General features: G+C 39.7%; 1 protein-coding gene across 2 annotated transcripts in view; it reads right to left on the bottom strand.

Annotated features, from left to right (window-relative positions):
- The window catches only part of KBTBD12 (kelch repeat and BTB domain containing 12), a 72557-nt gene that overhangs the window by 2099 nt on the left and 52016 nt on the right, over positions 1 to 18442 (bottom strand). The window contains exon 6 of one of the 2 annotated variants that reach the window (XM_087923784.1): positions 16292 to 16424. The exons of the other annotated variant lie outside the window; for it this stretch is intronic. Coding sequence (XP_087779910.1) covers positions 16399 to 16424 — 26 coding nt within the window. The 3' untranslated portion in view covers positions 16292 to 16398. Of the gene's footprint in view, positions 1 to 16291; positions 16425 to 18442 lie in introns of those variants that run through there. 2 annotated transcript variants of the gene reach the window in all.

Here is an 18442-nt window from a genome sequence, read left to right as displayed (position 1 = left end):
TTTCCACACACTGCTACGAGGAAAAGCAGATTATGGTAAACTTTTTCAAAAATATTGTAAAAGTGGATTAGCACAAAAGTAAAACTTCTTTCCCAGTGGGAAGTCTATTTTCTTCCCAGTGTGTTGTTGAAAAGATGCAGTAAAAAAAAAAAAGATGATAGATATGAAATCACTTCAAGAAACAAAGTGCTCTGAGAGGACAAAAGCTTGGAAGGAAATGGTTGTAGTGGAGGCTGGCTAGCAATTTGGTGGAGTGCCATGACCAACACTTCCAGAATATACTCTGATCACACCCACTGATGGTTATACATTACTTCACCTCTGAGGTGATGGATGGAAAAGTACTTATATTTGGGGCTATCCCTGGAGGGTATCAGAACAAGTGAGAAAATACTATTACACCCTACAGCACATGAAGCCATAGCATTGCTTGACTCACAGACTGGAGATAAGACAACATAATCAAGTCATGGGGGAAATTTTGTATTATTAAAGCATGGTTTCTTTTTATTTATTTATTTGTGTTTGTTAGATTTATATCCTCCCACAATTTTTTGATATGGTTGTACTAAGAGGCATCAATTGTCTTAGTGAACTTCCACAGCTAAGGGGTGACTTGGATGTGGATCTCCCTGGCTCTGCTCTAGTACTTTCACTGGGGGATGACAATGCCTACAAATCATGGCTAAGCAGGGGTGGGATTCTACCGGTTCTGTCCGGCTCTGTAGAACCGGTAGCCCTGAAGAGTAACAGACACAGAACCGGTTCTATGTCTGTTACTGTTTTGGCCCACCCACCCACCTGGGCTCTTACCTAACCTTTATGTCCTGCTTTTTCAACCTCAGCTGTCGTGCGAGGCACAGTTGTAGTTGAAAAGGCAGGAAAAAAGTGCTTTTTCAAACGGTGCTTCCCTGCACGCAGTGCTGCTCAGCTGTCCAGGCAGCAAGCTGATGAAGATTTACACACGCCCGTAGTTAACCCTGTCGGATCCCACCCCTGTGACTAAGTTAAGGGTGGGAAGAGCTTTAGGTATGCTGAGCAGTCTTCTGTCAGTCATATTAAAGCAACCAAAAATATACAATCTGGCACAACTTACAAAGAAGAAATTTCATTAAAACACTTTTAGACTTTTAAAGCATATCTTTGCATCTTTGTTTTTATGCACAACACTTCAGAAGAGGATAACACAAAATACAGTTAAGATGAATGACCTAGTACTCAGAGCATTTGGAAAAATAAGTGACAAAAGATAGCAAATCTATAGAAATGTGTTAATATGGAAGCAGTTCTGTAATGAAAAATGTTTGCATCTATCATCCAAATGGGTGTATTTACTTTCATACTCACTCATAAATATTTTTTGCAAGTTAAGTCATCAAACATAACTCATATGTATAGTAATGAAACAAATATGATGCTATATTTTACATGTAAAATTCTTGAGTTCCTTAATTATACCACAAGAAAAATCCAGTTCATGTTTCTCAAGAAAGCTTCCCTCTGAATATGTTTGTCTTGTCATTCTGGCTATATTTTTGTATCTTTTCAACTGTTTTTCCACAGTAGGTTTTGCAGCCTTGTACACTGTAATTAAATTGTTTCTTTTAGAAGAACGGCAAGAAAAGGGAACATGGGAAAAAAGTGTGACTGCTGCTAAGATTAATAACTTCTGTAGAAAGTGGCAAGCCACACAGAACTGAACCAGTGAGAATTAATATTAGATTTAGTGCAGAGTCAAAAAAGTCATTTGGCTTTATTATGATGGCATTTAAACATTCTGATCATCTTACAATTTTTATTTTATTGTTAAAGGCTCTTTCATACACGGGGCTATATAATTTTAAATTCACTTCAAATCTTAGTTTAGAACGTATACACTGTTAATCATATCTATTCAAGTTATTTTCAAAATTCTATCCAGAAATAACAGCACCGACAATAAGAGAGGCTATGCATGTTTTTAGGGCAAATAAGAAAACGCCCTCCAGGCTTCAGGAAATGCTTTTAAAGCAAACAGCAATTTAATTCCTCTCTTGTAAGTTTCCCTGTTTGGAACAAGTAATGAATTTTTAAGAAGCAGTTCCATTCAAGCAAGCCTACGAAATCAAAGCCAAGACTTTACAATAAGCGGCTTTTAATGAAGGCTGTAAAACTGTGCAGTAACGGAACCATCAAACAAGACGGAGTTTTGGTTCAGAATCCTTTTTCTTTCTTCCTGTAAAGATGGAGAAATGGAAGAATTGTTGATTTGAGCTTTTTGAAACCTTTTGCAAAACATCAAGTTCTTTGCTGTAAATGAGAAGTTGCTTTCATTTTCCCTGTTTGTTCCTTTTTCTTTTTAATGCTTTTTTCCCCAGTGAAAACCTTGAGGCTGAACTTTTCTTATTGTTAAGAGAAACAGACAATTTTCCATTTTTTTCTACACACACTGTGGGATTTCTAAATATTCTTACTGAATATTGAGAGCCAGTAGGGAGAGAAGGAACAATACTATAACCCAAAACATTTTCACATCTTACTGAACTATACTGAACTGTTGCCTTTATGTTTTGTCCCAATTCAAGAACTAGGTTCCTGGTTGATGCACACTACCATTATCAGTTTGGATATAGTTTTGAAATTCCTAATCCTCAAACTATTTGACATAGTTTTGACAATACTTCTGTTTTTATGTAAGCAAAAACATACATCTGTTTTTATGTAAGCAAGATTGATAATTTCTTGTCAGTTCCATTGCCAAACTTTAAATCATGTAGATAAGTAGTGTCCTATCCCTACGCCTCTGCTGAGAGAGGGCTGTTCAATTTTAACATAGATGGCCTCTTTTACCCTTCTTTCACACCACTGGTCCTCTCTGTCCAGAATGTGGACTTTGCTGTCTTCAAAAGAGTAACCTTTTCTTTCAAATGCAGGTGGACTTCTGAATCTTGTCCTGATGGGTTTGTTCCTATGTTGTCCCATGCGTTTGTGAAGTGGTTGTTTTGTTTCTCTAATGCACAGGTTTGTGCGTCCCTGTATTGTACTGCATATATCACATTGCTCAGTTTGTGTTTGAGTGTTTTATGCTTGGAGTCCTTCGTGGATTTAAAGTATGTATATATGTTGTGCTGGTTGAATATCCTCTTGAGCTTTTCTGATATTTCTGTGATCAATGCAATGATAACTGTCAGGTTTCCAAGTGATGAAATCCATTTAAAAAGAAATGAGTAAAGTCCATCTTCCAAAAGATGTTTGTGGTTCTCTTCTTTATCTTTTATGGAGGAGCTTCTGCTGGAACTTTTTCTAGACTTGCTGAAGGCTCCGTTGGGTTAACCACAAGCTCTGAGAGCTTCCTTGATGTATTTATTGAACAAGGGGTTTGAAAGAGGAATAAAAGAGGCCATAAAATTGAAAAGCCCTCTCTCAACAGAGGGGAAGGGATATGATACCACCTATCTCCTGTTTACATTTCAGCACTTCCAAGAAAGATCCACATCCATTTGCACTCTGATTCAGGTGACCCTGAAGCAGAGGTGGTATTCAGCCAGTTCGCAGTGGTTCAGGCGACCTGGTAGCAAGAATTTGGTGTGGGTTGCGAAACTGGTAGCAACTTCTGGCCCGGCCATGCCCCCAAACCGGTTCCCCAGTCCCTGGTCGCTCAGTTGCCCCACCCACCTGATGCTCGCTCACTCACACAGCTTGCCCACCTGCCGCTTGCCCCGCCCAGTCACTCCTCCCTTCCTATGTGGCACGCTGGGCCCTTCATGGCTTGCCTAACCTGACTTCCCCACGTGAAGCCTGCACCACAACTGAGCAGACCTGATCTGCCTGCCCTGCTCACAGGTAAGCCTACATCATGCTAGGCCCTCACCCACCCCCCAGGGCCTTTCTGGGCCTCCTCCCAATGCCTGGGGTCTTTCTGGGCCTCCCCCCCACCGCCCGGGACTTTCTGGACTGGAGGAGGCCAAGGTGGGCTGTCTTTTTCGGGCCAGTCCAAAGGGTGGGGGGGGGGGGACAGCAGCAGCCGCAGCGCAGCTATGAGAAGCAGTCCCAAGAGTTCCCAGCCTCCCTTTCAAGGCACCCCCACCCGCCCCTGCCACCCATCTTAGCCCCAGCTCCAGTGCAGCAGAGAAAGCAAATGAAAAGGCTTTCTGTTTGTTTTCCTTGCCTTTTGGGGTGCCCTCATTGCTGCCTCTGCTGCCCCCTCAGCCTCAGACCCAGCCCCAGTGCAGCAGAGAAAGCTCTCCCTGCCTTTCGGGGCACCCCCCACCCACTGCCACCCCCCCCCTCAGCCCCAGCCTCATCCCCAGTGCAGCAGAGAAAGCAAATGGAAAGGCTTTCTGTTCACTTTCTCCCTGCCTTTTGAGGCACCCCCACCCACTGCCACCCTCACCCCCTCAGCCCCAGCCTCAGCCCCAGCACAGAGAAAGCAAATGGAAAGGCTTTCTGTTCACTTTCTCCCTGCCTTTTGAGGCACCCCCACCCACAGCCCCCGCCGCCTCCTCCCATGTGCTTTGAAAGGGAGGGCGGATGGATGTTCTGGGGCTGCTGCTTTCTTCATTGTCCCGCCACTCGCTGCTCTGGAGTTTGCCCAATAAGTTCTTCCCAGAAAAGATGTGTGTGTGTGTGTGTGTGTGTCAAGGAAGGAAAGGAAGGAAGAAAGGGAGGAAGGGCAAGAAGTCTTTTGTTAAAAACTTCCAGTGTTGGAGCACCCAGAACTTCTGGTGGCAAGCAATTCCACTGGTTAATTGTTTTCACTGTCTGGAAGTTTCTCCTTACTTTTAGGTTGCTTCTCTCTCTGTTCAGTTTCCATCCATTGCTTTGGAAAATACATTGTTTGCCTTTGGGTGTTTTGGAAAATATATTGCCCCCCGCTCTTTCTGGCAGCCCCCTAAAAGCCTGTTGCTTATCAACCTCTTGGGCAAAGCATGTGAGCCATTTCCTCCTTTCAGTGGTCCATGAAAGTACATCTATAATATGTAGATAATAAAGTCAACAAAAAGTGAACAACATTTTTACAGAACTATAGATATGTTGAGGCTGGGTGTGACAAGGAATGGCTGGGGGGAGGGGCCAGTTGAGGCACCCCTTGACGTGAGTGACATGGAGTTAGCCACACCCACCCAGTCACATGACCACCAAGCCACACCCACACAATCATATAACCACCCCAGTCACATGGCCACCAAGCCACACCCACCCAGTCATGTGAACCTAGCCATGCCCACCAAATAAGCTACACCCACAAAACTGGTAGTAAAAAAATTTGAATCCCACCACTTCCCTGAAGGTACAGATAAACTCCCCAAGTGGCCTCAATGACTCTCAGAGAGCTAATGACTGACCTTCAGAGTGCTAATGACCAAATGATTGCAAAGAATATAAATCCTTCCATTCCCCATTGTTCAGTCAGAACTAAAGAAGCTTCATGGATGCAAAGTGAAATGTTTTCAAGGAAAAATTAAGAAAGTCCAGCACCTTTGAGACAACCAGGACCTGGATGATTGAGAATCTCCATAGACACATTGTCTAGATGTATCAGTTTAGCTTTTTCCATTTCTGTGTACTCTGTCTCTAAAAATCAGCTAAATAGGAGCGAGCAGTGTGGAACAGCAGCCAAAAAAGCTAATGCAATCCTAAATTGCATTAATAGATTGAGATCAAGTGAGGTACTAATACCACTCTATAAAGCCTTAGTAAGACCACACCTAGAGAACTGCATCCAGTTTTGGTTGCTACATTACAAAAAATATTGAGACTCTAGAAAAAGTACAGAGAAGAGCAACCAGGATGATTAGGGGACTGGAGGCTAAAACATACAACGAACAGTTGCAGGAACTGGGCTTGGCTAGTCTAGTAAAGAGAAGGACCAGGGGAGACATGATAGCGGTCTTCCAATATTTGAGGGGCTGTCACAGGGAGGAAGGGGTCAGGCTATTGTCTAAAGCACCTGTAGGCCAGTCAAGGAATAATGGATGGAAACTGAACAAGGAGAGATTTAACCTGGAAATAAGGACAAACTTTCTGACAGTGAGAACAATCAATCATGAAACAGTTTGCCCTCAGAAGTTGTGGGAGCGCCATCACTTGAGACTTTCAAGAAGAGACTGGACTGCCATTTGCCAGAAATAGTGTAGGGTCTCCTGCTTGGGCGGGGGGTTGGACTAGATGACCTATAAGGTCCCTTCCAACTCTGATTATCTGTTGTCTATTCAAATGAGAATGGGAGAACTGGCCAATGTGGCAAGTATTGCAAATGCTAGATGCTGTAGTCCAAAATCCATCTGGAAGACCGTAGCCAGCCTACCCTCTTTTACATTGTAGTCCAGTCTCCTAAAGAACCAGACAGTTTTAATATAAAAGCAATTGATTCAGTGCCAGTTAAGATAAGAGAGAGCCAGGTTCAAATCCTTATTAAATCAATCGTGGCTAGTCTTCCAATTTAAAAGCAGAGCCACTTGATTTCTAGGAGGGCTTTAGAGATGTCAGGAACTCCCCAAATGACTTTGTTGAGTGACTTTGTGTCAGTTTTTCAACCTAACCCATATCATAGGATGGTTGCAAAGATTTCTCTTATCATTTCTGAACAACCAAAATGAGACCAAGACCCTTCCTTTTTTTCTGGATCATTTGAGCCCAACAGAGAGGCATGGGAAGCAGCAGCAGCAGCAGCAGAGATTAAGTGGGTCATTTAAGGAGGCTCTGACATCTTCTCCAAGCTGGTGGGGTCTGCTTTTAAATGGGAAGACTAGCTACGATTGAGACAATGGCACAAAGCAAGTTGCTTCCTCTTTAAAAAATTATATCGTTTGTTGTCTTGCTGCAACTCTAGCGGAAATAATCTCCCCTGAAACTGTATTAGCCCCAGGGCAGAAAACTCTCTGGCATTTTGGTATGTGGCATTATTGTAAGCTCTTCCATTTGTGCAGCCCATGCTATCCAGCATTGCTAATGAGCTTTCCATAAGGCACGCTTTTAAATATCGCAAGACATTCATAAAACTCCACCGATTTTGCCATTCAGACATAAACAAGCTGGGGCTTGCTGTTAATGTTGTGTGACTTCTGTAGCTTGCCTGACACCACATTGCCCTTTGCATGGAGAGGCTGACAGATTGTTTTAGGGTATAGAATAAATATTTAATCTGTTTTTCTATTTGTTTTAAAATTGCATTTTTATATATGGTAGAGTGAACAATTATCCCTGTGGTTCTATATATACTGATCGCTTCTTCTTACTTCATTTTTTAAAATGGCAAGGTGCAATATCCAGTAAAGATAATGTTCATTTTTAAAAAAACCTTCAAGGTCTCCTTATAATTCTAGTCAAATGTCTGCATATTATGTTGATGGTTTATATAATTATTCATATATTTATATACTGTTTTCATTTAAAATGAATAGGAAATAATGGTGATTAAAACACCTGAACTCTTTTTTCCCCCCATTTTATATCTGAGCTGTATTTCATATGCTAGGTGGCTGCTTTCAGATTCTTATCTTGTGAAAAGAAACCATTTTTTTAAAAAAAAATCAGGTTGTCAAAAACACTTGGATGTAATGATGTTCAAGTATGCCATGGAAAGAATTGTGCCATAAGGATTGCCTATGAGAAGGGGATAGGAAATTATATGGGAAATTATAACTGAAAATAATTAGCTCTAGTTCTTAAGTCACTGAAAGATTCTGTTTCTACACGACCAGTCAAACAGCCCACTTCTTCCCCTTTGAGGTTTATTATTTTGTCTTATCTGCCCATCCCACTGACGCACCTTTTCCTTGCCATGGGGGTTGTAAGGAAGGCAGCCCAGTCTCACTGCTAACAAAACTCTGTTAGTGAAGGCTGAGAAGAAACCATAATTTGGCTCAGACATATGTATGCGTGTATTCTTCTTGTACACTGCTCAGAAAGAGTGAATGCTGTGCTGTACCCTCTGGCTGCTACTTATACCCTGATGTGCAGGCTACCAGAACAAACAAAGAGCAGTTGGAGTCCTAACATGGGAGGACAAATATGATATCCTATGGATGGCTGAAACTTGGTGGGAAGATAGTTTTGGAAAGGTATGGTTTATTTTTAAGAAAGAAAACTTAAATAGAAAGGGAAAGGATGTTAATAGCAATAGCACTTAGGCTTATATGCCACTTCACAGTGCTTTACAGCCCTCTCTAAGAGGTTTACAGAGGCAGTGTATTGCCCGCAGCTATCTGGATCCTCATTTTACCAACCTCGGAAGAATGGAAAACTGAGTCTACCTGGAGCCGCTCAAGATCGAACTCCTGGACTGAGCAGTGAGTTAGCCCTGCAATATTGCATTCTAACCACTGAGCTACCATGGCTCTTATCTGCACCACCATGGCTCTTATCTGTAAGTTGTACCTATGTTGAGCTGTACATAAACTCAAGGTTAACCGCACCAAGTTTGATTGCAGGAAATACGACTTCAGCAACAGAGTGGTCAATGTCTGGAATACTCTACCCGACTCTGTAGTTTCTTCCCCAAACCCCAAAAACTTTAACCTTAGACTGTCTACTATTGACCTCACCCCTTTCCTAAGAGGTCTGTAGGGGGCGTGCATAAGCGCACCAACGTGCCTACTGTCCCTGTCCTATTGTTTCTTTTATTTTTCTTTCATTTTTCTTATATGTACTCATTTCATGTATTCATAATTATGTATACACTTTTACTTATTATCTAAGTAAACAATTGACAAATAAATAAAATAAAATAAAATAAAATAAAGAAAAAAAATGTACAGAAATTCAGGAATCAGAGCATGAAAATTCTTATTGAGAGTATTTGGGTAAGAATAAAGGGCAGGGAGGGGAACTGATATTGTTATAAGAGTTTATTATGGACTGTCAAAAGAAGTATAATATGGATGAGGTCTTCCTATGTCAAATGAACATATTTCCACTTCCATGCTACAGCAACATTGGGATATTTGTCATGCCAACTTCTTTTAGAATTCTAACTCTTCTAAGAATTAGAAGCCCAACTAATTCATTTCTTCCCCAGCTGATAGCATCATTTTACAAAAAGTGGAAGAAACAAAAAGGAACTTTGATCTAGAAATGTGACCTCTGCCACAGTTATCTTGCCATGTAGGTCACATGGGGCACATTAATTTCCTGACAGTGATTTGTAGATGAGCTGCAGAAATCATCTCCCATTCCCAGCCTTCCAAGAGGCACTCTTAAGGTGGATGCTACTGAATCTGAGGACCATCTATTGATACTTCTTTCCCTTCCTCCTTCCTTCCCATCTCACAGATATTTTAAATAATCCTTCACAATACACTACTGAGCTTTGTAGGAATTTTAAATGAATATCCTTTCTCGATAGCCTGAAAAGCTAAGTAGTTAAGCAGTCATGGTAACAAAGAAATTTGGTGAAGATAAGGACACTGATTGAGTTTGCAGTGACCAAAAAACTATCTTGAATGGTGTCTAAATCTCAAGAGTGCCACCAAAAAAACAAAACAAAAACCCCCAGAATGCAATGCATATGTGATGTTGATTCAGGAACCAGAATCTAACAGCACATCTTTTGTATTGGGTTTGCTATGGGGATTACATTCAGCTAATGCTGTGAAAATAATATTGGTCTCTTTTCTTCTTCTGATTTTGCCTTGTCTGCCAAATACAAGGTATCAGCTTTGACCCTGAAACTCAGTGAACTTGGACTGGTTCTAGGAAATCTTAGGTAGCATTTCCTTTTTTGCCTTCTTTCTCAATGAGTAACAGTTTCCCTGGGGAAGTTTTACTTCAAGTGTTAATGCTCTTACTGAGATAAAATACAGTGTTTTCAGAGGTACAGTATATTACTAGACTCCTATTTGATTATATCAGGCTTACTCCATCGAGGCCCAGAATTATTTAATCAAAATACATTTTCCAGCACATTTTTTCTTTGTCAGAATTGATATTTCTTGATGCTTTCCATCCTTCATGAATTGCTAATGCTTTTAGGTAATTTTGCTCTATGTATTTCCTTAATTTCTATTAGGTTGACCCACTCTTCCTCTAGCTGTCCAAGTATTGTACAGGTGAAACTTGAAAAATTAGAATATCATGCAAAAATTCATTTATTTCAGTAATGCAATTTATTTCAGTAGTGAAACTAATATATGAGATAGACTCATTACACGCAAAGCAAGATAGTTCAAGCTGTGATGTGTCATAATTGAGATGATTATGGCTTACAGCTCATGAAAACCCCAAATCCACAACCTCAGAAAATTAGAATATTGTGAAAAGGTTCAATATTCTAGGCTCAAAGTGCCCCACTCTAATCAGCTAATTAAGCCATAAGGCAAAGAGTTAAATTAAGCCAGGTGCAAAGGGTTCCTGAGCCTTTAAATGATCTCTCAGTCTGGTTCAGTAGGAATCACAGTCATGGGAAAGACTGCTGACCTGACAGTTGTGCAGAAAACCATCATTGACACCCTCCATAAGGAGGGAAAGCCTCAAAAGGTAATTGCAAAAGAAGTTGGATGATCTCAAAGTGCTGTATCAAAGCACATTAATAGAAAGTTATGTGGAAGGAAAAAGTGTGGAAGAAAAAGGTGCACAAGCAGCTGGGATGACTGCAGCCTGGAGAGGATTGTCAGGAAAAGGCCATTCAAAAATGTTGGGGACTTTCACAAGGAATGGACTGAGACTGGAGTCGGTGCATCAGACGGATCCTGGACATGGGCTTCAAATGTCGTATTCCTCTTGTCAAGCTGCTTCTGAACAGCAAACAACGTCAGAAGCATCTTACCTGGGCTAAAGAAAAACAGAACTGGTCTGTTGCTCAGTGGTCCAAAGTCCTCTTTTCTGATGAGAGCAACTTTTGCATCTCATTTGGAAACCAAGGACCCAGAGTCTGGAGGAAGAATGGAGAGGCACACACTACAAGATGCTTGAAGTCCAGTGTGAAGTTTCCACAGTCTGTGTTGATTTGGGGAGCCATGTCATCTGCTGGTGTTGGTCCACTGTGCTTCATTAAGTCCAGGGTCAATGCAGCCATCTACTAGGACATTTTGGAGCACTTCATGCTTCCTTCCATAGATGAGCTTTATGGGGATGGTGACTTCATTTTCCAGCAGGACTTGGCACCTGCCCACACTGCCAAAAGCACCAAAACCTGGTTCAACGACTGTGGGAATACTGTGCTTGATTGGCCAGCAAACTCACCTGACCTGAACCCCAAGAGAATCTATGGGGCATTGCCAAGAGAAAGATGAGAGACATGAGACCGAACAATGCAGAAGAGCTGAAGGCAGCTATTGAAGCATCCCGGTCTTCTATAACATCTCAGCAGTGCCACAGGCTGATAGCCTCCATGCCCTGCCACATTGAGGCAGTAATTGCTGCAAAAGGGGCCCAAACCAAGTACTGAGTCCATATGCATGCTTATACTTTTCAGAGGTCTGATATTGTTCCATGTACAATCCTTGTTTTATTGATTGCATGTAATATTCTAATTTTCTGAGATTGTGGATTTGGGGTTTTCATGAGCTGTAAGCCATAACCATCTCAATTATGACAAATCACGGCTTGAACTATCTTGCTTTGCATGTAATGAGTCTATCTCATATATTAGTTTCACCTTTTAAGTTGCATTACTGTAATAAATGAACTTTTGCACGATATTCTAATTTTTTGAGTTTCACCTGTATGTAGGAGTGTTCTAGAGGAATCCACATGGTATGATCAGTAAAGTCAAGATGGCATGAATGAATGAATACAATAGAGCTGGAAGGGACCTTAGAGGTCTTCTAGTCCAGCCCTCTGCTCAAGCAGAAGAATCTATACTATTTCAGATAAGCGGCTGTCTAGTTTCTTCTTAAAAGCCTCCAGTGATGGAGCACCCATGGTTTCTGAAGGCAAGCTGTTCTATTAGTTAATTGTCCTCACTATTAGGAAGTTTCTTCTCAATTCCAGGTTGCTTCTCTCTTTGATCAGTTTCCAACCATTGTTTTATATATGTTGCTTAGTTGCTTTAGTCTATTGGGTATGCTTCTTGAGTTTGTCCCCACAGATACCTTTGGCCATGCCAATTTTCCAAAAGAAATGCATCATAATCCATGAGAGCATGTATGAAGCATCTCTCTTCAAACCCAATGTGGCCTTCTTCCTTACCAACTGACCAAGCAAGTCTTCTCCAATTTTCTCTCATGATGGCAATCCTGAATCAAGTTAGGTGGGTAAATAAAAACCCAGGCTGAGGATGGACTTGGGCCTTCATGGACCTTGCTACTCTGTCTCCTTTTCATAATGAGTGTGATTTTGATGTAAGGGTTCATATACAGTATATGTACAGTTGAACAATTAAGATTCAACGAGTTAGTATTAGTCTCCCAGTTATGAGAGTTGTTAATAATTTAAAATCCCCAGCTGGGCATTACTTTTATCTATATATGAATATATGAGCATGTGAATATGAGCAGTGGCCTGCTGGATTGGACTCCCGCCTTTCTAGATTAGCAGTTTGTTCTCATGGTGGTCAGCCAATTGCACCAGGAAGCCCACCAGTCTCCCAGCAGATGGCCTTCAGAGGCAACTGCACTGCCATGAAGGCCATTAGCCTTTGACCACTGATGCCCTTCATAAATTGATCCAATTTAAAAAGCCAATCAGACTGGCATCAACACCTTTTCTCATGACAGTGAATTCCAAAGATTTTTTTTTTTGGGGGGGGGAATCCTTTTGTCTTTCCTGATTCTTCCAGGATTTAATTTCATTGGGTGACCCCTGGTTCCAATATTTTGGCAGGGAAAATTTGTTCTTTCACTTTCTCCATATCATGAATAATGTTGTACAATTCAATCATATTCTTTCTCGCGTGTCTTCTTTCTAAACTAAAAAGCCCCAAAGGTTGCAACTGCTTCTCTGAGGGAAACTGCTCCAGCATCTTCCCCATCTTAACCGCCCTCCACTAAACCTTCTCCTGCTCCACCATATTCCTTTTGAGGTGCAATAACCAGAACTGCACACAATATTCCAGATGCAGCCATACCATTGACTTACACAAGATCATTATAACATTGGCATCTCTCTTTTCATTACCATTCCTTATTATTCCTAACAAGCTGTTGGGCTGTTTTTTTAGAGGTAGCTATGCTGTATCAACACCTGCATTGAACTACTTTTCATTTATCCCAAGATCTGTTTTCTCATCATTCAGTGCTAGCTCCGATTCCATTAGTTATATGAGCAATTACAAGTTTTGGCACCAATATGCATCACTTTAAACCTTCTCATATTGAATGATATCCACCATTTGATGGCCGCTTTTCTAATGTGCAGAGGTCCCTCTGGAGAACTTTTTTGTTTTTGAGTCTCTTTTTGTTTTATCACTTTGAAAAATTTAGTGCCATCAGTATTCCACTGGTTATGCTGATTCCACATCTAAAGCTGGTGCTTTTTATTTCCTAAAGAGATAAATGCTAAATGTATAGCTTGAAGTAAGCCATCATACTCAACAAGGTTTTTTTAGGGTTTAGTTTGATAGGAAAAGGCATCTATAATCAGGGGTGGGATTCTACCAGTTTGCACCTATTAACTACAACTGGTTGTTAACATTCTAAGCAGTTCCGAGAACCGGTTGTTAGAAGAAATTACTGACCCAATCCTGTAAGGAAGGCAGGAAGGAAACATTCAGGTATTGCTTACAGAAAAACTGCCTCTCCATTAACCCTTATTACATTCTTGGCAGGACTAGGCTTCCTGTCTCAGGAACATCTCTGGAGTTTTTCCTCCCCCCTTTGCTGGTACTCTGCTTGTGTGGAGTGACCATTCAAAGTTACAATGGCACTGAAAAAAGTGACATGACCATTTTTCACACTTATGACTGTTGCAGCATCCCCACAGTCATGAGAGGCCAGGCGAGGAGATGCGTGCCTCGATGTGAGTGATATTGAGTTGGCCACACCCAGCCAATAACATGACCACCAAGCCATGTCCACCCAGTCACATGAGCACCAAAAACCATAAGTGACACTTGCTTATTTATACATAGTTCTGGAAGTTCGTTTTAAGAAAACTGCTTCTCAGGGTAATGAGGCCACATACTGCATAGTGAATTGACACAAAGATGCAACTGCAAAATAGGATTTTTGAAATTTTCATGGGTGAACAAGATTACCATCAACTGGAGAAGATCAGGCTGTAATTGGGAAGGAAGATGAATAAGGAGATGGAGAGAACGTTGTCTTGCATTAATGTTATCATTAGCCCAATATTAGCAGAATCAGCACACTTAAAAGGCAAATTGCAGTCTGACTGCTTTGATGGGGAAAGACTTGCCTGGTATCAGAGATTGGCAAAAGGAGGTTAGTTAGAGAGCTCATTATAATTAGCTTGAAGGAAGCAATATTAAGAAGTAAATTAAGGACAAAACTTCATGATTACAGCCACTTGAGTTCCAGGAACAGCTCCGTGCTCAGTGTCAACTGGCTCTCAGACCTTACTAACTCTATTACCCTAGTTTTGCTTTAGGGAGTTATTTAAGAAGACATACCTTCCTTTCTGAAATTCGTTTCAGAAGTAATTCTGAATGGGACCATCAGAAAACATTTCTTACTAAAGAAGTTGTCATTCTACTTCAGGAACGAAAAATAAAAATCTTTTCTGACTGCACTATTGTAAATGTAATTTATGTTTTTATCCTGGATTAGATTGGAACAAATTCTTCCAGAGTATTAAATGAGCAAAACTGGATTAAGACAGGAAGCAACAATATCATTTGCAACCAGTTCCTTTTGAAATTTTCTTCAAAATACTGTGTGCGGTCTTAGCTAAGAAACCAATGGAAGATTTTAATTTGGAGGGAAGAAAATGTAGTTTTTTGAGTAAGCTCAGGCAAGCTCATCAGATCTTTCTCCAGAGAATTCAGACTTTGACACACCAGTTCATGTCTAAGCAGGCTGCCAAATAAATTCTCAACTTTGGTATAAGCAGAAAAGTTATTCTCTATTTTAATGTGAAATGTATCTGAATATAACTTTCTGTAGCTCCAGTCTGACCTTAAGTATTCCAGAAAATTTGCAGTTCCTCCGTCTGCCAAGCTGTGGCAATTAAGGGTGGATGGGAGAAAGGGATGAGGAAGAAAGTGATAAAATTCAGAAAAAGAAGAAGAGAGTCATCACAGGCAACCCATGTCTCTTCCTTTCTCTATTTATATATACTTGATTTTCTTTTGCCAGCAAAATATTTCCTTTTTACAAATCTTTTCTCTTTAGAATTAGTCTTTATTTTAATTTAGTCTTTCATATTGCTTGTATGGCATTTTCTTTACAGGGCAATCTTGTTTTTGAAGGTTTTAAAAATGATCTTTGAAATTTTTGAATTAGTGTCCAATATTCTTTTGTAATACCATTGGTAGGTGGTGAATATAAATTTAGGTCAAATATATAAAACTTAAAATAACTGACAGAATTTAATTGCTATTGTTCACATTATTTTGCCCAGACAGGTTCAAAGAATAGGCAGCAAAAAAAAAAGAAAAGAAAAAAAAACAAGTTCCATTGTTCATTCTTTTAATGTCTACTTGCAACTTTGAAACTGCCTAGAGATAATCCTTGTGGTTATTTGCTGGTTAAAGGGAATAATAAAATTGATCTAAATTTAAACCTCTGCAATTCTTGATGTCAAGTTCATAGTTCTGGAAAATTCTGATGTCAATTTCACACTATCCTTTCTCATATACCAGTCAAGTAGCACAAAGCAAACAACAACAACCCAAAACTTCCATTGGGTCAGTAGCAAAAAAGTGGAAAAAGCCTGGTGTAAATTGAACAATGAAAAGAAAAATGCTTTGCTTCTTTAAGCTCCTAAGTGATTTTCATACCAACTTCATTTCCCATGCATTTATTAATTCATTATAGAATTGTGAAAAATGATATGAAATATGGCCCTTTCCTTTATCTTCATATTCTTCCAGGTGCTACTCAAGAAAAGGATTAAACTGAGCAATTCAATCCAGTGTTCCAAGTTAAATTTCAATGGGGATGATCTGGTAACCACCAGAGAATGTTTGCTTTCTGGCTTTCCCTGTTCACTATGCAACAAATTTTAAAATGGCAATAATATGCTTCAATACATCTTTCCAGTATTTGATTTCTGGCTCTCAGTACATTCATTTGTTGTACATGCATCATTCTTCTGTAAAAGTCATGCTCTTTTGGTGTTGGATATTTTCTTTTTTCATGCTTCTTCTTGACATTTTTTTCATATTTATTCCAGTTTGAAAAATACTTTGCATATCCATGGATAAATGAAAGCTTACAGGCAAAGCAGAAAGTATTTCCTGCTAATACAGATTTCCAACTGTATATATCTCCATTGGATAATGTGCTGAAGCTTCCTAGTTTTCATTAATGTTCTGAAAATCTTCATTTCTTCTGTCTTGATATAGCTGAAGGATATTTTTCAGTAAATTCTGAGAGTCCTTCTATCTATAAAGGATGGAGTAATAGGGTAAATAAGTTGGCTGGTATATTAAATTCTTTGTTAGATTGAAAGCTGAACCGGAAGCAAGTATCTGGTTTTAAGAAGATGATGACTCTGGTGGAATCCTGATGGAAATAAGCGATTTAATCTGTAACTATTGTTAGTTTGTTTCCCTGAGTCTGGCAATGAAAACAATTATATCAGTTTAGGTTGTGTTTTTATGGCTTCCTTTCCTTACCTTCTGTCTTTGATGGGAGAGCTGCCTCTGGGATATAATAACTACACTGTTTCTGCATTGTCCTTTTTGGATCTAACGGGCTACTAGAGTTGTATTGTTGTAATGCTAATGGGTAACATTTATTCCTGCATGACATCTGTGGAATAAATTGCCACCTATCACCACAGCAACAAGACAATTACAGAAGCCCAATAACTGGAAACAATACTGCTATTGTTTGTTGTTATTGACAGGTTAGCATGTCTGTTCTTCTGTTGCCCGATTCAGCGCAGACAGAGGCAGTCAATCAGACGTCAACTAGGATTTGTCAGAGGTGCTGCAAACAATATGTGGCACAATAAAAATGAATAAGTACACTTTATCAGGAACTAAACCTGAACTAAAATCTACTTCATCTAAGGAGTGACTGAAAGAACTAGAATATCAGAATCTATAATATCTATAACTTCCTAGCCTAGCTTTTTTACACCTCAGAGCAAAAAGATGGGGTAGTTTATGATGGAAGAACTAATTGCAAAATTATTGGAGGATTTGATTTAATTTACAATCTTTCCTGATTTGCACTAAAGCATAGCACAAATGTTTTTTTAGCCATGTTTCCATAATGTTGGCTTATCTCACTTCCAAGTCCATGAAAGACACTTAAATAGGCCTTATTTTCCCCAGAGTTAAATGTAGTGCTTCCCCTCTTCAGCAATAGCTGCAAGAGGTATAAATTTGATTATGTTTTTCTGCCATTAAAGCAGAGAGAAAGTCATGTGACCAGGTTGGAGGAGGGACAAGGGGACAGGGAAGGATAATAGAAACATATCCTGGGTTTGTCTGTTTTCATTCTTCTAAAGTACATTTAAAGAATGCTTTAGACTTTTAGATTTCCATCTTTTTCTGGCAACTCTGCTTTTGTTGCATGTAAAGAATTCAGTATTTTCAGTATCTACTAAGAAGATATGTACCACAGGCACTATGTGTATGTGTATGTGTATGTGTATGTGTATGTTATGTATATATATATATATATATAAAATACCCAAACAAAGCTGAATTTATATATATATATATATATATATATATATATATATATATATATATATATATATATATATATATATTATTCAGCTTTGTTTGGGTATTTCCCACGTCATATAGTTGTGCTTTTAAAGTTGTAGCAACATTTTGGCAGAATCTCATCTGCTATCATCAGGCTTCTGTATTGTGTTTGTCTGTGAGTCAGACTATCACAGCCGTTCAGTTTTAAATTTGGGGCAGCCTATTAGGTTGAAAAATTAGGCTGCCCCAAATTTAAAACTGAAACGGCTGTGATAGTCTGACTCACAGATGAACACAATACAGAAGCCTGATGATGGCAGATGAGATTCTGCTGAAACGTTGCTACAACTTTAAAAGCACAACTACAATGACGTGGGAAAATACCCAAACAAAGCTGAATACCATACATGTAAGTACCCGCGAAAACTTAAGAAAACAAATACATATACATATACATATACATATATATATATATATATATATATTCAAAAAGGGAAGGAGGAAGACTAGGACAACTTTAGATCTGTCAGCTTGGCATTTATACTGAGCAATGCCCTTGAACAGATTATCAAGCAGCATGTTTGTGAGCACTTGGATAGACATGTTACGATTGACAGGATCCAGTGTGGATTCGTCACCTACAAACCATGCCATACTAAGCTTATCTTCTTCTTTTGTAATAGTATTTAGCTTAGCAGGTCAATGGAATGCTGTAAAGATGGCATACCCGGACTTCAG

Source organism: Pseudonaja textilis, chromosome 2 (assembly GCF_049901715.1).
Source record: "Pseudonaja textilis isolate UNSWEBS1 chromosome 2, rPseTex1.2, whole genome shotgun sequence".
Lineage (NCBI taxonomy): Eukaryota > Metazoa > Chordata > Lepidosauria > Squamata > Elapidae > Pseudonaja > Pseudonaja textilis.
Note: the sequence above shows the minus strand (reverse complement) of the source record. Positions and strands in the feature narration are given on the sequence as shown.